The sequence below is a fragment of the Epinephelus fuscoguttatus genome, linkage group LG4 (genome assembly GCF_011397635.1).
Source record: "Epinephelus fuscoguttatus linkage group LG4, E.fuscoguttatus.final_Chr_v1".
NCBI lineage: Eukaryota > Metazoa > Chordata > Actinopteri > Perciformes > Serranidae > Epinephelus > Epinephelus fuscoguttatus.
In genome coordinates this window covers 20,572,868-20,596,450 of record NC_064755.1, presented here as the reverse complement: position 1 = coordinate 20,596,450, position 23,583 = coordinate 20,572,868, and the positions used below count along the sequence as shown (strand labels likewise).

General features: G+C 42.5%; 1 protein-coding gene across 5 annotated transcripts; it reads left to right on the top strand.

The window, feature by feature from the left end:
- Nucleotides 1–557: 557 nt before the first annotated feature.
- eea1 (early endosome antigen 1) lies at nt 558–23,340 on the top strand. 5 transcript variants are annotated; one of them, XM_049573701.1, is made up of 30 exons: nt 558–711; nt 5,320–5,397; nt 5,529–5,641; nt 5,730–5,784; nt 5,875–5,940; nt 6,065–6,095; nt 6,175–6,279; nt 6,493–6,614; nt 6,977–7,132; nt 9,228–9,242; nt 9,544–9,660; nt 11,077–11,415; nt 12,708–12,857; nt 13,015–13,134; nt 14,122–14,325; nt 14,564–14,764; nt 15,007–15,120; nt 15,256–15,411; nt 15,546–15,685; nt 15,816–16,146; nt 16,265–16,366; nt 16,456–16,650; nt 16,822–17,004; nt 17,181–17,366; nt 17,460–17,591; nt 18,070–18,255; nt 18,360–18,598; nt 19,506–19,626; nt 19,730–19,828; nt 20,482–23,340. In XM_049573701.1, the coding sequence occupies exons 1-30, from the start codon at nt 688–690 to the stop codon at nt 20,602–20,604; spliced, it is 4,203 nt and encodes a 1,400-aa protein (XP_049429658.1). In that variant the 5' UTR covers nt 558–687; the 3' UTR covers nt 20,605–23,340. The 5 variants fall into 5 exon arrangements, with proteins under 5 accessions (XP_049429658.1, XP_049429657.1, XP_049429659.1 ...); XM_049573700.1 differs by having other exon boundaries at nt 16,456–16,654; nt 16,826–17,004; XM_049573702.1 differs by lacking the exon at nt 9,228–9,242.
- Nucleotides 23,341–23,583: the final 243 nt, after the last annotated feature.

Below are 23,583 nucleotides of genomic sequence, written 5' to 3'. Positions count from 1 at the left end.
TGATTGCCTTCACAAACCCAACAGTAGCCTAAATGTGTTTAGTTTCTAGACACTCTACATCCAACAGTACCAAATGGAAGCAGTGCAACAACTTACACACACTGTGGAAAACAAGGTCCTTATTTTTCTCAGCTGTGGTTAGATTCTTTTATGTTTTTAAGGATAGGATGTTGAAGGAAACTTAGAAATGACTGATTGAATGTATTTATGTTTTACAGGGAAATACCCCTTTCCATCATGAGCAGGAAACTATGACAGGAAGTCATGGTCAGTTTGAGTGCTGAGTGTGCCAGACTTTTTTGTCAATACCACAGAAAGAAAGCACAAATTATGTGATAGTCAGTTTATTGACTCTCATTTATTGACAAATATTCATTCATATCATTGATAAAACATGTTTCCATTTGTGTTACCTGAATATACTGTGTGTAGGGATGCTGTATATGAATATAATGATATATAATAATAAAAAATTATATTTATTTATCATCCCCATTGGCACATTGTTGCAGCACTTGTTATAATCTTGAATGTAGCCAGGCTGTGTGTCCTGTCTAACCATCCTCTCCCTGACCCGCCCATTCGCCGCTGCTGCCTGAGCTCGGTCAGGTGTTCTTTGTACAGCGACGTAAACTTTGCATTTGGAAAACTGATTGGATTTTGTGTGGGGACAAACACAGCGAGGCCATGCTCAGACGGATACTTCAAATGGTAAGCTGCTGCTCCAACAGAGTCAACCGTTTCGCTTCTGTTGGGTTAAACCCAGTCGTTTTCTTTGGGAGACACAGGCCTATCCTTGTCTGTTTTCATGGTGGGGATGCGCGTTTTAAAATACAGCGTGTAGTGGCTGGGCGGGGTCTTTAGCTTAATTCAACAGGAGTTCCTCGATGGAAAAAAGAAACAGCTACACCGTCGCACCAGAGTGGTCATATCAAGCGCTCCTTTGTGTGGGGTTGACACAGCTAGCTACCAAATGCTAACTTGGTTCGATTGACAGGGATGTACGCTAGCAAGCTAGTACCTGTCTGTATAATGTATTAGCAAACTAATTACTTAACGTGTACATCTTGTCATGGTTAGTCGAGTAAGAAATAACTTAGCTAGCTAGCGAAATTGGTCACGGACTCATAATATTTCCATAGTTTCCGTTAGCTAGCTATGTTATAGCAGAATGTTAATTCATCGTCCACTCATCACATGCTAACGCTAACGTTAGCCACAGACTGACTTGTGTAGTCCTATGTCAGCTGGCTGACCGCAACATGATTAAATAAACATGCGTTTTAATTAATTGAGCTTATACTTATGATAATAGTGACATAATTATTGGGAGAAATTACCAGCTTGTCATTGCAGTCACATATAGGGGGTAACAGAGGTTAGCTACTTAGCTAGCTTCTTCGTAGGACTACATTTACCACAGGGCATTGCTAACGTTAACCGCATCATTGTGTACCCTTTGAAGTCCTGGCCTTGTTACCCGGAAAATCCATCTTAAATTCATTATGCATTTAGGTCAGGGACTGCCAGACCGGGATCTGGGGATGCTGTTGCAAACGGTTCAAGCATATATCCTAAGAACTACTGTTATAGTCCGTTACCTCTTTACATAAACCTACAGCCGACCTCTGCGGTATTTTGTCAATATTGAAACACCATAGATGACAACATAGGTTTAAGGGCTTATAGGAAACAATCTCATTAAAAACAACGTTATTTATATAGTGCCTTTCAAAACAAAGCTAGAAAGTGCTTTACACTATAAACAATAATAAGTCTAAAAAAACATGTATAAGACAGAAAACAGTATAAAAAGGAACAATAAATACCAGCAGTTGAGAAAAGGCCAAACAGTAAAAGTTTCTCTGCCTGAGATCCTCAGCCAGGGGATTTCACAGCTGAGGGCCCGGAAAGCAAAACCTCAGTTGAATTTTTGGAGCCATTAGTAAAGCCTTGTGGCAGCGGTCAGGCTCGTAGGGAATTAACAGATCACAGATTTATGCAGGAGCTTGACCATTCAAGTCCGTAAAAACAAACAGTAAAATTAGTTCTAAAACTCAGAGGTAACCAGTGAAGGGCAGCAGGGATTGGTGTGATCTGGTCACTTCTCTCAGTTATAGTTCCAAGGGTATGATATTTTCATGGTATGATAACCGTCAAAGAAAATATCCAAGTTTGACAGTATCACGACTTTACAGAGTTATTAATATAAGTCAGAATGACTTTAAAAGGAATGATAATGGGAGGGCTATTTTGGTTGAACAAACATTTTGAAACTTGAAAACATTTTTTCCAGTGGAAGTATGTTTTAAAGTCTCCCTTTTGAAAACAACTTAAATAAAGGTAATACTCTCTGTTGAGCATTTAGACAAGGGTATGTATGACAGCCGTCATTTTCACATGTCAGTATACCTTGAAACAGGTATGCCACTGCAACACTACTCTAAGCATGAGTTAAAAGCCTGGCAGCAGTGTTTTATATGAGTTGGAGTCTTTGAATGTTTCGCCTGCTGATGCCAGAGTAAAGTGCATTGCAATAGTCAAGTCTGGAGGAGATAAAAGCATGGATCACCTTGTCTAAATCTGCAGAGGAAAGACATGACTCGATGTTCTTTAAAGGCCTCAGCTGGGCAAAGCAGTACTGCACAGCTTTAGCCACCTTGGCACTGAAAGACGGTGCTTATGGGCCTCCTTTGAATTTGATGGTCTGTTCTTTTGTACACATCTGTCCTCAATTTAAATAAGTTGGCAAACCACTGACATGGATTAGGCTGTCCGTAACATGGTCTGTCAGTTTATGGGCGTAAACACTCCTTAAGCACTACAATGAATTTTATAACTGTGTCATGTCGGAGCTACTCTGTCACCTTTGATCAGAATTTGTTCACTGATGATGGAGTTTTCAACAGGTTTTAAACTCTTCGCCTATTGGTGTGTTATGTAGACAAAAATCACGCTGTCTGTATATTTCAAGACAGTATAATAAATCCCTAAACAATCTAATTTATGGACAGAAACTGTGTTGAATTAATTATTATTTCTATTCCAGTAAAGTCAGTGTAGTGCTTTTTTATGAGTCGGGTCAAAGGTTGTTCCATGATGCAAATGCTTGGCCTGCCTGCAAAGTGTTATTTGTCTGCTGTCCAACAGGCGCTGAGATAACTCTGTTCAAAGTGCTTCTAGTGCCCCTCCTAACACACCAACCCAAGTATTCACCTGATTCATTCATGCAAACTATCACCAGCCTGAGCAAACCCTTTTTGTGAATGAAACATCTGTGGCCCTTCCACTACATGTTTGTCCGTCAGGCCAGTGGACTGAGCTTACTGGTAGTGACCCTATTACAGTCTACTTTCCCGAGCTGTGGAGAAGACCAGTCAATATTTAGAGGGTCGCAGTAATGTATGTGTACTATAAGCTAAAGACAGCATATTTAAAGTCACACAGTGTTTACTAATCACAAAGCTGAACAGGGAGAGATGACGCCTGTGTTTAGGTTTGTTGTTATCTAGAAGGATTAATAACTGGCTAGTCGATTTCCTCGTAAAAAAAATCTCCCAAGTCAGCTGTCCTTAAATGCACTGTATCTATGAGAAAAAGTGAGGGAGACTGGAGGCCTGTTGACACACACATGGGAGGCACTGGGCATACTTTTGCCTGGTCGCAGCTTTGTGGCTGTAGGGGGAAAAAGCCCTCATATGATATCTGGGCAATGGTTTACCAGAAGTTGTGGGAGACTGAAATAAAAACAAAGAAGGTTCTCTGGTCTGATGAGATCTAAGTGGAGCATTTAGCTGTCCTACTAAATGTTTGGTGCCAAGCCAAAACTGCATTGGACTGCACTCCATTACCAGACCCACACCATACCCATTTGAGTTGTCAGAAATGTTGATTTATTGATTCTGAATATTCGAAACAGTTTCAATACTCATTTTCCACAGTATCGATACACAAGTACCAGCTGCGCTTTCTCACTCTCTCCTAATGTTGAGTCATAAAATTGACATTGGCCTCAATGTCGATTTTTCCCCATGGTAAATGGTATTGAATATTCCTATTTTTAAAGGTATTGTATTGAAGTTAGAAATTCCAGTATCGTGATCTAGTAGGTCCAGTGAATGGGCCCTTCCCATTGTGCTTTAACCATATCAAACTTATGCACATATATATATTTTTTAAATCAGTAAATTTCCCACGTCCTGTGCCAGGCTGCCTGCAGTTTTTTTGCAACGGTTGCATACCAAAAAAATGACTCATACCACTTTCAGAGAAAGGGGGGTTTCATTATGAATCAGGCTACATTTTACTAATGCAACATTGAATACAATGTTTATTTTTGGTTGCTTTAGTAACTTCTGGTGATTATTTCGGTTCAAAATAAATTATCAATTCGCATATTTAGGATCAAAATGATCATTGCTTGCCTCCATGACCTCCCACCCCCCACCAATAGCTGGGCTCCGGAAAACTTTCTCCTGTTATGGGCAGCCCTACCTATAATAAAGCGTGTTGGTGGTGGCATCATGCTGTCAGGTTGCTCCACTGCCGGAGGCATAGGTGTGACAGTGGAGGGAAAAATAAACACAGCACATTACAGAGAGATCTAGCATTTTCCAAACAATAATGTTAGTGAAATGGGGGTGGCCAAATCAGAGCCCAGATCTCAGTCCAATGGAGAAATTGTGGCTGGACTTGAAAATTGCAGCTCACTCATGATTAGCATTTTGCAAGAAGAATTGGGAAAAGTTGACCCATGTCCAGGTGAAACCTGGAACAAGTCCAAAGGTAGTAAATACTCTATAGGCATTGTGCAGAAGCTGGAGGAGCTGTTGTCACATACTGCAGTGTTGTTAGTCATGTTACAGCTGTTTTAAATACAAATGCTTTCAAGAGGAGAATACAACAACATTCCAGTGAAGAGCTAATCATTTACACAACATTTGTTTAAGGCTTATAGGTCGCACCCAGCATAGATGTTTTGAATCATGTGAGCCGTGACTCCCGCCCTTTTTCCTGGGAAGCCTCAATGTTTTTCTCTCAAATGAATTATTATAATGTTCACTTGATCCAGCATCAACCAAGATGCAAATAATGCAAGTCAGGAGCACACGCATCAAAGTCAGAGGTGTTTATGAAATATTCTAACTCCTCTGGAATCTAGTGAGTAAAATCTGTAAACAAAAAAAAAAAAAAAAGGACACAAATCTTCTTCGTAACCATTGCTTACTGCTTCTCTCAGGCAGTTTACATTTAACAAATGTGTACAGAGTCTGTGCTTTTATACATTCACACTAATTCGGTCTATTTTCTCCTCTTCAGACTCCTGGGAAGGGAGGCTCCCAGAATGCAGAGTCAGAGCAGCCCAGCACAGACCTTAACCATGATCAGACATCTGAGGTAATGTGGACGCTTTGTTTTTCTTAATCAACAACATTTTCTAGTTTTTTATCTACCCTGGAAGCAGAGCTGCAGAATTGAAGAAAGCATTATCACGTAACTTAATTCTTCTGGTGTGTTTCTGTCTTCAGGGCTTCATCTGCCCTCAGTGCATGAAGTCTCACAACTCTGCAGAGGAGTTGTTCAAACACTATGAGCTGTTCCATGACACCGGAGACCTGCCCGCTCATATGGCCCCCACTCGGTGAGTTATAGAGATATTAATGTTACATTAATTGTAATAATTATTCAGTTTGTGTGTGTTTTGTGAACGTGCTCTTTCCTCTTTTTAGGGAAGACCTTACAATGCTGCGGCAAGAGGTTCAGGACCTGCATGCTTCACTCAAGGTATAGTGTCTGCACCGAACAGCGGTGTGTAAATGGTCGGTTCATTCAAATAATTAATTTGGTGTCTGTGTGTGTGTTTCACCTAATTAGGAGGAAAAGTGGTTCTCTGAAGAGCTCAAGAAGGAGTTAGACAAAGTCCAAGGACAACTGAAGCAAGTAATTCCTTCAGGATATTTATCATATATTGTGATGGCTTTCTGATCATAACACTGCTTTATAAAACATAATGGCAATGCTTACTCTTACTGTGCGTGTTTCTCTCTTTCCCTCCATTCCACAGAATGATGGACAGATGACCTCAGAGGATTCAGGTAGGGGACTTTATATTTAAGATAACTGAAGAAGAAGCCACCGAACATCCATCACTAACACGTGGTGCTCTTTCCTCAGCCCTTGAAAGGAAGTTGAACGAGGCAGAGACAGAAAAGTTCAACATCAAGCAGATGAAAGACCTGTTTGAGCAGAAAGCTGCCCAGCTGGCCACAGAGATAGTAGGTTAGTGTGGCGCCAGGAAACTGGGAGGGCTGTGTCTTTGGATCTGCATCATTTAACACTGAAGCACTTCTTCATCATTTGGTTTTAGGGACAAAAAGCATTGGTTCTTCATTTTGTACTGATAGAGTTGTCCTCAACTCGTGAACAAGTGAGGTATTTGTGTTGTTTTGATTTGGATATTATTAAATATTTTTGAATCATTGAATCTGACAGACATAAAGTCCCGCTATGATGAGGAGAAGAGCCTAAGGGAGGCTGCTGACCAGAGGCTGAGCAAACTGACTGAACAGCTACAGAAGGAGAAGCAGGAGAACGAGAGGCTCCAAACAGAACTGGTACAGCACACATGAAATTTCCATTTGGGATTCATTCTCCTCTCACTTGGTTGAGACATACTTTGTACCTTGTGTAGACCTTTCATGAATGTTCTGCTTTGGCGTTTAAAAGAATAACGTTGAATGGACACCATGAAATCCATTTTTCTATACAGCCATGATTCAGAGTAGTTTAGAGAGGCTTCATACAACTATAAGTTTAGTTCTAGAGCTTTAAGGAGACATCCATCTACACTCTAACATTTCAGCTGTTACGTAAGGATGTACAGTAGTTTTGACTGATCTTGAAAAAGCCTGTTGTCACCACTGTCTACTGCTCCATTGTCACAGCTTTTACACAGTGCCTCTGCTCTTCCCCCTAGCTGCAGCGACCAGGAGTGGAGGATGTGGAGGTACTGCAGAAGGAGCTGGTGCAGGTCCAGACACTGATGGACAACATGACTCGAGAGAGGGAGGATGAATCTGAACGCCTCAAAACCCACTACGAGCAACTGCAGGCTAATTACACTACCTCAGAGGTGAGGGGACCAAAACTGGTGGGACTGGTTGCACCAAAAGGGCTAAAGCCTGGTCTTAAGCTAAGTTGGTCATAACTTGGCATACCAAGTCTGACCTAACAGTTACACCGGTTGCAAAATCTAGGCTTAAGCCTTCTTGCTAAGACTTGGTGTAAATCTTACACCTAGTCAGGAGCAGGCATAAAGTCAAAATCTCTGCCACGTCTGTAAATCAGCAGCCTGATGCACAACATGAGTCACAAACTACCTAATGTTAACTTTCCTGCCAAACATGAAAACGCGTCTTGTTCTTCACCTTGGCTTGCTGAATGAGCAACCAAACAAACGTTCACTGGTGAAAAGCGCATTGCTAATTTCAGTCATCAATCTAGAGAGTGAGCTAATTAGCTGGTCAGCAGCAGCACATGAAGCAGGACCTTATGAGCTTACCTGCAAATGTCACTTTGGTCTGTTCAGATGCTGGTGTCGTCTTAACTCTTTAATACCACTGCTAACAACATGCTAACAGCATACTGTTCGTCCATGAGTTGTACACTTCAGCCAAGTTTATTTACTTTTTCTCTCCTTTCCTGTTACCTGTGGACAGCACTTGCCAGCTGCTGTCAGTCAAACACAGACACATCTTTACAGCTCTATTAATCTTTGTATCTTGATAGCAATGAAATTTCCTTTTCCTTGTCTCTGATTCCCCACATTAATGTTGCCACAGATGATAAATGATTAACTACACATTAGCAAGATCACTGAAGGATGTTAACACTGTACCCTAGCAACGCATGCACTACTAAGCAATAGCCACACAGCGCTTTTCTCAGTTATAGTCATTCCCCAGCTGCAGTGACATTGCAAAAATGCTGAGATCCAAGAGACCCAGAAACACTGACCAATCAGAGCAGACCAAGCTGTTTCAGACTGGGGCCTTAAAGGGACAGGCGCTAAAATGGAGCGTTTCAGACAGAGAGTGAATGACGTTGTTCTAGCACAGACTCTATAAGGAAAATAAAGTGTTAGTGACTATGAAGGCATGTAAACATGTTCTAGTAGGAACCCAAAATACAAGTCCAAACCTGAAAATGTCTCGCAACACAGTCTTCCACTCTTCCACCCTAAACTGGACTTGTTGCATGCAATAAAAACATGGACACTGATTCCCACACAGTTTGCATAATTATCTACAAGATTAGATAGTGTTGAGTAGTTTAGTTGCTCTAATTTGACACCCTTTCCATTTCAACTGTTTGCTCAGGCCCTTTGCATATGTAAGATTCATATTCATAATAGGGTTCTTAGTATTAGCCAGCTGTTGTGGTGGCCTGCAAAAGTTTATTGAACGTCTGTGCCCTGTTACATTCCCTAGTTCGCAGCACACTCTACACTTTGTCAGCACCATGTTTCCAAATTTACTGCCAGAGTTTACACCAGGGCAAGTGCTGTTTACATATTCCAAGTCCTGTGTCGTAAATGGTTTCCAAGAAATGCCACACCTCCCTTCATTCTTGACTCTTGATCAATAATCGCTCTGAAATAACTTATGAAATAGTCCCAGTGTACAGTAGGTATGTCATACCAGATGGCTTTGTGCCTAATTCTCACTAATTAATGCCTGGTGAATAATTCAACCTTACCTCCTGCATTTTTTATCTCAGAAGGAGAGGAGCATTTACAGGGGGCTCCAGGCCCTAACCCTCTTTTTCTGCACATCTCTGCAAATTATCTCAAAAGATAGTTTTCATGTTTATGTAACGGAGGAACCACATTCTCAGTATATTTGAAAACTGTCTGGTTTTTGATCATATAATTGCTCTGAGGATAATAATCGACTAATGGCTTTGTTTCAGTCTACAAGTAGTGTGAAACAGTAGTTGTAATTCATTTAAGTTGCACAGTATGAAACGTGGGAGTTTTTGTGGTCAGCAGCCAGTCTCCAGGTTGGCCAGCGATTGCATCTAAAACATGAGGCAACAGTTAACATAGCATTCATTGGCTGTTTGTTGTTGTATCGTGACTTACCTTTGTCTGTGTCTCTCTTTCCCTCCCCTTCCTCCTCTGCCTCTCACATACTGTATCCCTCTACAACACTCACTCTTTCTTCAAGATTCGTAAACTGGAGGTAAAACATGTTTCAAGTTGGCCCCAAACTTGGTTTCATCTTTTTGAGTTTCTCTAAGTTTGAAAAGATTTACAAAAGTGCTTTTTCTATTCATTCATTTATTTATTTATTTTTGAACATTGCGTGTTACCTCTTCATGTTTTTGTTGGGTTTTTGTGCCGCAGAGTCCTCGTTGTTACTAATCCATGTTGGCTTTGTTTTCTTCTTTTATGTCAGTCCTTCACAGTGGTGCTTCAGATCTGTTAATGTGTACTCAGTGGTTTACATAAAGAGGGTTAAATGTCTGTCTGTTGTGTTGCAGATGACCATATCCCAACTCAAAGCAGAGCTGGAGAAGGGTCCACAGGAAGCAGCTGTCTACACACAACAGATCCATGAGCTGCAGAGCAATCTGAATAATTTGCAGCAGCAAAGCCAGGTACCCCACACACACACACACACACACACACACACACACACACACATATCCACACCAAGAACTACAATTATTATAGTTATATAGCTGTTTTGTCACTCTCAGCAGACTACTGCAGGCACAAACCTGTCTGCTTGTGACATCTGCCACACATTAAACAGCAGTAGCAGGATTTACTTTTATTTTAGTGATGTTAATAGGCCTTGACAGCTGCCCCTTAAGTACAGAGCACGCCATCTCAGTTCCTGTAAACCTTCCTCTGTTGCTTGGCATCAGGCTCCATCACAAAGCTCCGCTGTCACCGGCACTCTTTGGCAACCCAGACATGTTGATACAAAATCACACGCAGCTCTATAATTAAACCAGCAGGGGGGGATCTCTGCCACGCCAGCTTTGTCACTTGGGATGAAATATAATCACAGGTAACTGGTGCGATGGGAACTGGGGAATGGAGGCCCAAGGTTCCTGCCAGAGATTATTTCCTCCCCACACCAGGCATGTCAATGCCCTCCCTGCCAAGTAGGTTTCCGGGTAAGAGGGGGATTACAGAACTGGATATCCAGTGTGTTGACCCCACCCCATGCTTCTGCTCGCAACAGGATACCCTGAGACCTGATCCAGATTTGTATCTCATGAGAATAGAGACAAAAGTGATGGAGCAGAAAGTGAGCCACAGAGGATCAGGACTAAGAACAGACAGGTGAACAACCAACAGGAGTTTTCATTGGTGTGCGATTCCAGCATTAGAGAGACCAAACAGGGAGCTGTGACAATGCCACAAGAGGAGGATAGCAACAAGGCCACGAGAAGGGATGAACAAAAGAGGAGAGGAAAAAACATAAAGTGTCTGGAGAGGGTTACTAATGTTGGCCAGCTGCTATGGTGGCCTGCAAACATTTATTTGACATCTGTGAAGTCCAAGTGCCCTGTCACACTCCCTACTTAGCAGCTTGCTCTACTATTAACAACATTTCGTTCTTTATCACCATGTTTCCAAGTTTACTGGCAGAGCTTACACCGGGGCGAGTGCTGATCACATATTCCAAATCCTGTGTCGTAAAGCTTCCCCTGGAAATGCCATACCGCACTGTACTCCTGCCTGTTGACAGCTGACTGTTCTTTTCCATTGTTTATATGGCATGAGTTGTGGGTGTTTGTGCCTTGTTGCAGCGCCTATTACGCCAGCTTCTTTAATTTAGAGTATACAGATGGTTTATGGTACTGTGTGGCGTAATAATTGACTCAGACTATTCCTGTCAATCTTTATTCTTTTTTAGAAGACCCTGCTCCCTTGAAAAAAGTCAGGAAACAATGATTTTACCCCCTATTGTTTTGTTTTCTCTTTTATTTTTCTCTCACTCCCATAATTCCCAAACTTCTGGGCAATCTGCCTCATGTTGTCCTCTCATGTTCTCACAGAGCCTGTCTGAAAAGCTTGCACGTAAGGAGAAAGAGTATCAGGAACTGGAGGAGCGTCTGGGAGCTGAGAAGTCTGCCAGGAAAGGAGCCCAAAGCAGCCTGAGAGAGAGGGAATCAGAGGTTCAAGAGCTCCAGGCTCGGGCCACAGGGGCTGAGGCCTCCCTGCAGAAGGCCCAGACGGAGCTTGGAGAGAAGATCGAGGAGGTGGCGAAGTTGAAGAATGAGATTACGGAGCTGGAGGTGAAGCACGCAGAGCTGAAGGTTGAGAGGAAACAGTTGGAACAGCAAAGGGAAGAAAAAGACAGCCAGGGTGCTCAGCAGCAGACGGAGATCAGTCAGGTGAGTAGGGTGGACACAGATCAGACAGAGTACAATATCAAAAGAATGAATCAACATTAAGCGTATTAATATTTGGTCACCATGAGCCTCTGGAACAGCTTCAGTGCGCCTTATGATAGATTCTACTGAACTCTTTTGACAGGTTAAGCAATTATTTTCCCAAAAGATAATCACTCACCCCTTTGGTGTGTTGTTGATGATGGTGAGCGCATTGTGCAACATCTCACCCCAAAGTCTCTCATAGGTATTCATTTGGGTTTGCATTTAAAAGACAATAAATAAATGAGAAAAATATAATATCGTTAAGGAAGATAAAAACAAGCAAAAGCAAGCAAATAAATATTTACACATAAAAGGTTATGCGTCTACTTTATTGGAAAGCCACAGTGAAAAATAATGTTTTAATCCCTAATTTAAAGAGTTAAGCATTTTAGCAGACCTCAGGTTTTCAGGGAGTTTGTTCTACTGGTGAGGAGCATAGAAACTAAAAGATGCTTTGCCTTGCTTGGTTTCGATCCTGGAAACGCTGAGTAAACCTCTCCCAGATGACCTGAGGGGTCTGGATGCTTCATATTATACTCCTAATTCAGATATATATTTAGGCCCAAGGCTATTTAGTGCTTATAAACACCCAGAAGGATTTAAAATCTATCCTTTACCACACAGGAAGCCAGTGAAGTGAGGTGAGTGAGTAATTACTGAGGACTCTTGGAACAGTCAAAGCTACTGAAAATGCAGCATGAACAAGTTTTCTGTATCTTGTTTAGACAGAAATCCTTTAATATATGTTTTTAAGGTGGTAGTAGGCTGATTAGCATCATATGACTCATGTATCAAGAGCTGATTTTCTAATGGTATCAAATATTTATTGAGGCCAAAACTGAATTGTGGAATTCTTAAACATGTAGTTATGATTTCCTCCATTTTGTAACTTACGGCCACCAGGTAGTCGATATGTTAGAGACCTATTATGGAATATGGACTGGTTTATGTAACTATGGCCTCTGCATGAATCATACTATGTGGCACTGTGTAGAGGTCACCATGGAAAAATATATCGATAGAAAATAATGGCAGAGGCTCATACAAATCTCTTTTGGACAAAGTGGAAGCACATTCTACAACACTGGATATAAAGAAAGATAAAGATGTGTTGGAAAAAAAAACAAAGTCAAAGAGGATTCTAGACATCCACTTTCCTTATCCAAGTATCAGCTGTGTTTCTTGCTGTTTAAGTTGTCATCTTGTGTCTTCCATCTTAATCACCACCCCTCTCTCTGTGCTCTTCCTAGCTGCACGCCAAACTGCTGGAGGCGGAGAGGCAGCTCGGTGAGGTGCAAGGCCGCCTCAAAGAACAGAGGCAGCTGTCTGGGGAGAAACTGAAAGACCGTGAGCAGCAAGCAGCTGACCTGCAGCTCAAACTGTCACGTGCAGAAGAACAGGTAAGCATCAGATGAAACCCTAATTATCGCTACAGGAGAACTGGAGTAATGTGAAAGAGCAGACAGAAACAGATCCACAAAATGAAGTTAACAATGCATTTAGGGTTATGATTAAAATACAAAAGAATAATTGTGCTTCTGTGTTTTGCTTCTGTAGTTAAAGGAGAGTGCCAGTAAGAATACAGACCTGCAGCACCAGCTGGAGAAAGCCAAGCAGCAGCACCAGGAGCTGCAGGCACTGCAGCAAAACACCAACGGCAAACTCCGTGAAGCACAGGTACTGTTTACAAGACAAACCCTCTGATATCAGTTCTGGGGGCTGGGGAGAGGCTGCGCTGTACAGTGAGTTTAAAAATCACCCAGAGTTTCTACTCAGAATAATGCATGATGTAGTCCTGTACAAAGTCCTGACGAAAGAGCAGAGTTGCAACAGGGATGTCAGGTGATACTACTGTGATGATAGTTTCATCATTTGATTTTTGGCCTGAGCTGGCTTGCTCAAAAAGGTGTCCTCTAATATTAAAGATATACTTTGCAGGAGTTTCTTAAAAAACAGTGTCTAGACTTATACAGAGGTTTTCCCTCCCAATCATCACTTATGACCCACTAGAGGGTCATAAGTGCTCAGGTGAGGCTGGGACCTTACAAATAGGTAGAGACCAGGTGCCAGACCAAAAGCAGCAGGCATCCAAGAGACATGATGGCCAAAAAACACAAATATAGTGAGGCAAAATGCCAAATGAGAGTCAGTCTCGAGTTGGCTTTTACTTGTACTGGGTCTGCTCCATTTCTGTGTGGTGGTGCGCCGCTAAACATGTAACCGCGAGGGCCAGGAAAGCTGTTTATATGGAATGTAATCTGTCTGCCAGCAGTGGCAATCACATAATTATCAGCTGACAAAACAAACAACAATGTTGGTCTACAGGGTAAAAGCCATAGTAGCTTTCCTAGTTGACAAACGATTGCCTTTATATACAGTTATGTTCACAATATGATTTTATGTAAGTCTGAAAAACACTCATCAGTTCTCTGTCTTATCAACCTCCCTTGACTTGTTTGTGTTTGTATGGACCATGTGGTCGTGGTGATGTATATGCCACTCTCACAGCTGAAATTTAGTGGCAGATCCAGGGTATCCGTCAACTATGCGAACTGTCAAATGGTGTGCAGACTCCACCTACTCGGCGCACTGCAGGTGACTACCCATTTTTGTCCAAAAAAAAACCCAGTGTAATCTTTCTGTTGTGCTGCCATCATGCTGCAGAATGACCTGGAGCAGGTGCTGCGTCAGATTGGAGATAAGGACCAGAAGATCCAGAATCTAGAGGCTCTGCTGCAGAAGAGTAAGGACATTGTGAGCCAGCTGGAAACCGAAAGGGAGGACTTGTGCGCCAAAATCCAGGCCGGGGAGGGAGAGACGGCTTTGCTTAACCAGCTAAAGGAGAAAAACCATGCACTACAAGAACAGGTGATTGCCTATACACACATACTCACACACTCAGTAGCCACTTCTCTGTAGCAAAAAAGTACTATGACTGAAGACACATGCCACCCCTCACACAGCTAATAAATGTATTGTCATAACTTAAACCTGCATCTGAAACCAGCATCATACAGAAAAGCCTGTTTATTCAACAGTAACAGGCAACTATTTGTCATTTTTGAGCTTATACAACTTGTTTGGTGTATGTGTATATATCTTAAAGGTCACACAGTTGACAGACAAGCTGAAGAACCAATCAGAGAGCAACAAGCAAGCCCAGGATAACCTACACGAGCAGGTCCAGGAGCAGAAGACCCTGGTACGTTCAGCCCAGGACCGAGCCCAAACCCTGGAGACCTCTGTCACTGAACTCACCGCCCAGCTCGCAGACAGCAAGGAGAAAGTAGCCCAGCTGGATGCTCAGGTATGGTCTTCACAAGCATGTCTGTGTAAAATGAAATTAATAACCATGATATTGTTGTTCACTTGAACTACACATGACAAAAGGACATTATTTCAACCCTAAAAGTCAATTTTATTTCTTAATATCTTACGTATTTATTCATTATAAAACACAATTCATTAATGGTCAGGTGGGGCATAGGTCCCCAATACAAAGGAGAAACACTGATGAGAATGAGTTTCTGTGGGTCTTTTTCTCTTCAGCTGAAGGCAAAGACAGAGATGCTGCTGTCTGCAGAGGCAGCCAAGGCTGCACAGAAGGCGAACCTGGAAAACAACCTTGAGACTGCTCAGCATGCACTGCAGGACAAGCAGCAGGTTAGCATCTTCTTTGTGCCACTGATGCTGTTCTACCACTTTGAAAATATTTGTCACTCTCTGACTTATATGTGTTGTTTTCTTCCTTCTCCTTCTTCACTTGTCCCTCTTGTATCCTCCCACCATCTTGTAAAGGAGCTGAATAAAGTTCAGAAGAAGGTGGAGGAGCAGGCCCAAAGGCTCAAGGAGAGACAGGAACAGTGCACACAGCTGGACGCAAGTCTAAAGGAATGCAAAGACAAGCTAATGGCCTCAGAGCAGCGTACAGAGCAGCTGGAGGGGCTCAATAAGGTTTGTGTTGACTCTTTACTGTCAGTACCTGATGTTGGACATTAAGAGAGGTCACTTATGCCTCAAACTTTCCCGTCTCTTGTCTCCTCACTATACATACATCTTCTATTGTATGTGGTGTTTTAATGTAACAGAAACTGGAGTCACAGGTTGGGGAGTTGCAGACCACACGTGACCAGGTACAGAAAGAAGTGCAGAAGCTGCAGAAGGAGGGGTCACAGGTCAAACAGAAAGCCAAGGAGCTGCAGCGCTCACTGGAAATGGAGAAAGCAGGGTGAGATAAACTATACTGGTGCATCATCTTTAAAATGTGACAGTATTTTAGTCATAGAACAATCAGATGCTATGTAGTTTTTTTGTTTCTCTGTATCCTAATACAATATAAATGGCTTTCCAATGTTAAGGGCTACAACACTACAGGAGGAACTGAAGAAAAAAGCAGCTGATTTGAGTGACATTCAGCAGCAGCTGGAGCGCAGTGAGCAGGACAAAGCTGCTCTGAAGGTGAACCTGGACAACGTGACCCAGGAGGGAAAGACTAAACATGCAGAGCTGGACAAAAAGGCTCAGAGCCTGACAGCAGACTTACAGAAGGCCCAACAAGAGAAAGAGGCTCAAAAGAAGGAGCTTGCCTCTTTGCAGGAGAATCTAGGAAAGGCTAATAAGGCACTGAAAGAGAGTCAGAGTCAACTGGACACAGAGAGGAAGAACCATAAGTCAGCAATGGAAGAGAAGGTAGGTTATGTTTTTCATTTTTCAACTTGAGAAAATTTCTCTCACAACAAAGAGTCACAAATAGCCACCTAATTACATCACCAGGACATTCACATCATTAATCTGTGTTAATCCTCAGGAAAAGTCCAATGAGAAGGCCAGACAGGAGCTTCTTAAGAATAACGAGGCCATGACCAAGGCAATGAAAGAATCTAAAGAGCAGTTGGGGCAGCTAGGAGAGGTACGCTTCTGATAAAATGGAAGAGAAAGCATTATGGTTTTGGATGTTTCTTTGAACCTAAAGACCTGCTGTGTGTCCACAAATTTTAGGCAGAGAACAAGTTGAAAGCACAGCTGACCACGCTGGAGCAGCAGCACTCAAAGACTCAGGGGGCACTGAAGGAAAAAGAGAAGGAGCTGGAGAAGCTGCGGGCACAACTCAAGACGGCCCAGGGGTCGTTTGAGGAGGAGACGAAGAAACTGAAGGGGCAAGTGGCAGAGTTACAAGAAGTTAATGTCAAGAAGGCAAGTAGCGTTTTTAAATACACTTACATGCATATGTCATCATACTTAACCAAATAACTGTATTTCGATATTAACTTTATTTTCCACAGGGTTGCGTTAAAGTCATTTATGTGCTCCTTATAGTTTGTATGCAAATGTTTATGAATGTGTGTATTTGACTTTCACCTCCAGACAGAAGAGGAGAGTAAGCTGAAGGCACAGGTGTTGGGGCTCGGCCAGGAGCTGGCCTCTCAGAAGAGTGGGATGACAAAGCTGCAGAAGACCTTGGAGCAAAGCCAGGAAAGCTTCACTAAGCTTCAGTCTGACTTCTACGGCAAAGAGTCCGAGGTCTCTGCCCTGCGTCAAGACCTGAAGGTAGGTTTATGCAGGAAGGGGTGGAGGAGTAGAGAGTGATAATGGTTCAGTTCAAGGAGGTTATATTAAATGTTAATTTAGAAGCTGTGATGCTGCATCACTTTTAACTAATTCACAGATTTGATTCGAAGCTGGTGATTCAGGACTAAATTTCAGACTGAAATTTCTGTCTGTAGGTGTCAGAGGAGAAGCTGACCTTAGCTCAGGAAGAGCTGGCTGCTAACCGCACCCATCAGACAGGTTTAGAGGCTCAGATCCAGGATCTGCAGAAGGGTCGCGGCTCATTGGAGCAGGAGCTGGTAAAACGGGACCAGAAGCTCCAACAGCAAGACAAAATCCTGAAGGAACTACAGAAGCAACAGGTCAGACAAACAGATCAACCCACATGGACATGAACATTTAAATGACATGATGTGATTAAGTTTATATGTTGTAAATTGTGTTTACTCACCCAGGGTCATGTAAAAGAGGAGCTGGAGAAGGAGAAGAGTAAAGTGGAGGAACTGAACAAAGCTAAGAGTGTCCTGGAAAAGAATAACACCCGACTGAATTCTGAATTAAAAGCACTGATGGAGAAGGGCGAGAAGGTCATTCACATTCACATCCACGTTAATATTTCCACTATTATTCGCAATATGTTTGGATTTTCTGAATTAGGCAGAACCGGGATACTTTGTGCATGTAGATGTAGTCACTGTCTTTATTTTGATGGGAATATTGGCTGGCTGACTGGCTCTCATGACCTCCTTCCCATGCTTGTGTCTTATATAAACAGCTTAACTCAGGAATACTTCACTGCATTAGAGTCACATTCTTCAAAGTTAAAACTGTGTGCGCTTAAGGCGACAATTTGAAGTGAACATTGGATGTTTCAGCTCTTCAAAGCCGTCTTAAGATTGATCCAAAGCTGATGTCAGAGCAATAACTTCCTAAGCTCAACCTTGCTCAAGCCTGTTAAAGTTTAGGGTGAAATTAGCCACTGCTTGTTTTATTAGAGACACTTTAAGTGCCTTTGACAACCAAATATTGTGCATTGAGCTACATACGGTATGTGTTGGTTTTCAGGAGCTGGGTGAGTTGCGGGAAGCCAAACAGCTGTTGATCCAGCAGAAACTGGAGCTGCAGGGTCAGGTGGAGGCTGCACAGAAGACCCTGGAGCAGGAGCAGAAGGAGCACGAGGCCACCAAGGACAGCAGGACCCAGAGAGAGGAGCAGCTCCTTGCACATACCAGGGATATCCAGGATCAGTTGGTACGCTCACTAGCCAAATCCCACCAAATGATTGTGTGCATTAAATATCTTTCACTTGCCCTTTCGATCCTTTTTCGTGACATGATCAATGCTTCCTCCCAAAGGTGGCAGAGAAGAAGGCAAGAGAAGAGCAGGTGAAGCGCGGGGAGGAGGCAGAAGCTAAGATGGGTGTGCAGGTGACGGCTCTGAATGAAAATGTGGCCACGCTGAAGAGAGAGTGGCAGGGCAGCCAACGAAGAGTTGGCGAACTGGAGAAGCAGACGGATGAGCTGAGAGGAGAGATCGCTGTGCTGGAGGCCACCGTGCAGAACAACCAGGACGAGAGACGGGCTCTTCTGGAGAGGTGAGCTGATATTGTGTCCCACCCTGCAAGTAATGTTTCTTTGTTTTATACAAATACATAAAAACATTAAAAGCGTTTTGCATGTTCTTGATTGGCCTTTAAGTTCATTGAATTATGTAAAGTTAAAGTAGCGAGAGTGTGAAGTGGCTTTAAATAGCTCTTGTGGCTGTATTCAGAGGGGGTGACTTGAGTTAGCTGCTTAAAGGTGAAGTGAAAAAGATGAGCTGGTAATTTATAGTCAGACTTGATGCACAGACGCCTTTTCTGGCAGCATATTAACTGCAGGATTCACAGGAAGTCACCAGGGTTTTCTACGTTGAGCTTTTTTAAGAATGAGGCTCTCTAATCTACCTAACACATCGCTTCAAAACAAGCACTTTCCTTCAGTCCTAAGTTAGGCTATGTGAAATTAATTATGGTTTGTACATTGATTGAAATCTTCTTCATTATAAGACCGACTAAATTATAACCTGTCATGTCTTAATCAGTCACCCTGCGCTACTGAACATTTCTTCTGGGAAGTTTTGCCCACATCTCTCCTACAACTTTGACTTCACTCATTTTTTAATAACTTAATTTCCTTGTGCATGGCAAATGAAGATTAAAATTATCTTGTGAAATTCATTATATATCAGGCTTATTATAGGCTGCTGCATGTGCCACAGTGACACACTCACACAGGGAAAAAAGGGAAATTAGAATGACCAAGCAGGAAGGCATCCTTTGGGATAAAAATAGCACAATTACTTATCATTTCTACAACACATTTATAGATGCTGTCATCTGCCCAGAGAGAAGTTATGCTCAGTTATGCAGCCAGTCAAGTCATGGTGGGGGAAAATTCTCCTGAGCCACTAATTTATAATGTACACACAAATAATCAGTGCTCTGTGTGGTTGTGTTTCAGGTGTGTGAAGGGCGAAGGCGAGATAGAGAAACTGCAGGCCAAGGTGGTGGAGCTGAGGAGGAAGCTGGATGACACGACAGCAGCCATGCAGGAGCTCGGCAGAGAGAACCAGTCGCTCCAGGTCGGTCATAAATACCGGATGTCTTGTCGGAATTAAAGACAACAGTTGTCAACAATTTATCTTAGATGGTTTTGGTTGTGACTCCTGTCATCGGTGCTTTTAGATCAAGCAGTCCCAGAGTCTGACCAGGAAGTGGGCCGAGGATCATGAGGTGCAGAACTGCATGGCCTGTGGGAAAGGCTTTAGTGTCACTGTCAGGAAGGTAAGAATTAAGTTGTCTTCTGTCAAGGAAACTTTCTTTTTATGTAGGCACTCATGATAACAAGTTTGAGCAGCCACACTGCCTGCGTGAGCAGTGCAGCGCAGCTGCAACTCGTGGAGTTTAGGAGTCTACCCTGTTTTTTTAGTGGGATGCACATGGTTCACAGCAAAGACAGACAGTGAAAATATTGATTATTATTATATAGTAATATTTACATAATCATGGCACCTTCGCTACAGTTTCAGTGTCTGTTATCTGTAGAAAATCTCAGACATAAAAAAAAAATGTATACAAATATTTGTTTTTAACTCAGCTCTTCTTGTTTCAGTTTCACATTGAAAGTCCTGCAGCATTTCTGTAGACAGAACCCTGTCATTAGTTAAAACAAGGCTTTTATTGTTAAATTTTGATGGCCATTTTCAAAAGTCAGTGTAGAGACAGGGCTGGCAGGCAGCACAGCCACAGCAGCAACGCCGTCTGTGTAAACACCACACACGTGCAAGCTGTTGCATTTGAGTGAGGTAGCTTTCACGCACAGATGGAGGTGGGCAGTGTGGCCCAGGCGTTACAGATTGATGCTTACAGGAAACAGGACACACATTAAATTGGCATCTTCATAACATCTCTCTCTCTCCTTCTCTGTGAATATCCAGCACCATTGCAGACATTGCGGCAACATCTTCTGTGCAGAGTGTTCATCGAGGAACGCCCTCACACCGTCCTCTAAAAAGCCAGTACGGGTGTGTGAGACATGCTTTGAGGAGCTCCAAGGCTGATTTTCCCCCTCATCCCTTCACCTCCCCTAAACCCCCTCACCCCACTTCCCCCCTTCCCCTCCACTTCCTCCTTCAGCGGGCAGAAGAAGGCGTGTCTTTGTCATATTTAATGTGCACTATTAAGGACAGACCCAGTGCAAAGACTCCCACCTGCATGTGACTCCTGGCTCTGGCGTGGAGGGAAACAGCTAAAGTGTTTTAATGAGGAGACGCCAGAGCAGTGCGATGGGATTGGGGGTGGGACTGGTTGGGATTGTCTGTATCTGTTTTTGTGCCTTTGCTACTCCTGTGGACTGCCAGAGAGCGGAGACAGCGAGAACTAAACACCATCCATCTCTTTACGTTTATGTTCACATCTCCATCGTTGTTTGGCATCACTAGCACGTGCAAGGTGGTTTGCTGTGTGTGTCGTAAGATGTTTGGCATCAGCTGTGTGGAGGTGTGAGGTCAGTGTGAGTGGGGGATGTTAATGTTGTAATGGTGATGTTGAAAATCACTGCTGCCCTACAAAGGTTAATGCAGGTAACTATTTTGTGAAGAAAAGAAAACTTGTAAATACCCAGTGTGACATATTTTCTGTGTATAACTGAATCAATCTGATCACTTACTAAGAAAAGAACAGATTTTTATAGGAAGGACTCAAGTCATCAAGAATATTTTTGGATATTGGTTTAGTTTTACTGTGTCTGATGTGTGTAATGATGTGAATAGAAAAGTGTGTTGAGGTCATTTTTTGTTTTCCAGAGACACATTTCAAATTTGTTTTCAGGAAATTATTATTTGTGCTTTGACAGATTCATTTGGCCCCAAAACAATGCAACAAGTGTAAGGTAGAGATTTTAAATTCAAGTACATGCATTATTTTTTTCTAAATTCACATAAGTTAAGAGCATCAGATCCTTCTGTTAGCGTTGTGTTGTGTGGCACAGCACAGCAAATCTTCAAATGTAAGAAGAAAGACTGCCCTAAAGAAACCAATCCATCCGTCGATTTATGCACCAGCGATTCTCCGTACAGGCCGTGACGCCCAATCAGTTACTGCATGTTTCCTTTGTGCGGCAGCACGTTTGTGTATTTGTTGAATTTGATGTATTCAGCCTAATCCATGACCAAAGAATGTCTGCAGCAGGAATACAGCCGAGATGAAAACCCTGAGCTTGTTTCATATTTCAGTATTTTTCTAAGCGTCTCTTTGGAAACGTTTGAGTTTTAAATCACAGGGTCCTACATTTTTATCTTGAACACAGCATGTATGACGACCTTAGAGGCTTTTATGTACAGTCAGTCTTGCTGTGCCACATTTCTCTTTGCGTGTTCATATTATTTTTGCAAATTGTGGTGCTTTCTGCAGACTGTTAATGCAGTCATCGAAGGTGCCTGCATGTTTATTTTTTAAGTTTTATTTTCCTGCTGCTTGTCTGCGCTCAGCAGCACTGACTACTGCTGGAGATGTGTGTGCGTGCGCGTGTGTGCTCTGCTTTGAAGCAATAACTGTGGCTGTGTGTGATGTTGCTGTAATAGAGTGTGTGTTTTAGTGTTCAGGCCTGCTGTGTGTGTGTGTCTGCCAAGTTGCACTGTATGAACGTTGGCTGCTCAGAACCTCAGTATCTCTCCGGTGAGGTGTGTGTCGGTGCTGCTTTCAGGTGCCGCGGTTGCTGTCGGTTCTCTATCCAACCTGTGTGCAGCTGAGGACACTGTAAAAGTTCATTCCTGCTTTGTATAATTTATCATATGTTGACAGATATCGGTAAGATCTTCTGTGCAATTGTCTAAAGACTGGAGCAGGCGGAAACACTGTACGCCAGGCGACAATGCAGGCAGTTCTGGCACTTTGCAACAAGCAGCTTGTTTCAGACTTTGGCTTACCAAATTAGCTCTTAATGCTTGTGCGCTCAAAAAACAACGCCCATCTCAGTCGCAAGCGCTCAAGAACACCTGTCTCTTTTCGTGTTGCATTGGTTTTGTTATGTCTACCTCAGATTGGCACAGGAAAAGCACTATTTCTAAACCTTAGAGATCACAAATATTTTGTCATTGCCTGCATTTGATCGAGGATTTGTGATTTATCTATCAAGCTGTACAGTCCCTTAAAAAACCAGAGAGATGATTTGCACCTTATTGTATTCTGGGCTCGTCCGTGTAAGAACCCAGCCACAAATGTAGGACCACCAACTTTATACAAGCTTCAGCATTTCTAGCCCCGATGTGCTTAACTGCTCATTAATACTAAGGCTGTCATAATTATCTTTGTAAATGTTTGTAATGAAAGAGACAAAGGAAATATATAACACTTGTGGATGTAGAAACACGACAACAGTGAAAATGTGTGTGGACTCATCAGTGTCTTACTCTTGTTTTTTTTGTTTTTGTTTGTTTTGTTTTGTTTTGTTTTTTTAAAGACAAAAAAGGCACCACAGGTCTGTACACACTGAATTGTGGCTTGCTTCGTGTTGCTGTCAGTTATCATGCATGATGACTTTACTGGCCTGTGGTTCACACGTTTTTCTCCATGTTTAGAGTCATCATATTTGATGGTTGTGAAGGTGTGCCTTAGGCCAACGTCTTGTACGTCACTGCTCACTGTCAGCAGGGACACGCACCATGTATTACCAGTCTGGGTGAACTCAGTTCACCCGAAGGGATGAGAGAAACAATGTAATTTATGTTCACATGCACCCGTTGATTTTCTAATGCATCATCATGACAAACTTAAATAAAACCTACAGTATGTTTCTATTTTCTTGTGTGTAATGTTTTTGTTCACAGACAAGACTAATGACTCGTACAGTCGTTTCCGAGAGCCGAGCAACTACCACAGTTCCCATAGTTACTTTGGTTGTTCCATTGTCAGCCAATAATGTGTTGTATACTATTATTAACACCCATTAGATCTTATTAATGTTAATAAACACCTTATTAATTTCATCTGATAGGGTCATATAGTGTCTTATAAACCAATAATAAATGTGGTTATTATTC

Bases quoted from the DNA above. Each gene is read 5' to 3' on its own strand.
- eea1 (XM_049573701.1), top strand. From the start codon at position 688: ATGCTCAGACGGATACTTCAAATG. The intron at 16,651-16,821 runs GCAAGTAGCGTT...TTTCACCTCCAG, and splicing joins AAGAAGTTAATGTCAAGAAG to ACAGAAGAGGAGAGTAAGCT. The intron at 18,599-19,505 runs GTGAGCTGATAT...GTTGTGTTTCAG, and splicing joins AGACGGGCTCTTCTGGAGAG to GTGTGTGAAGGGCGAAGGCG.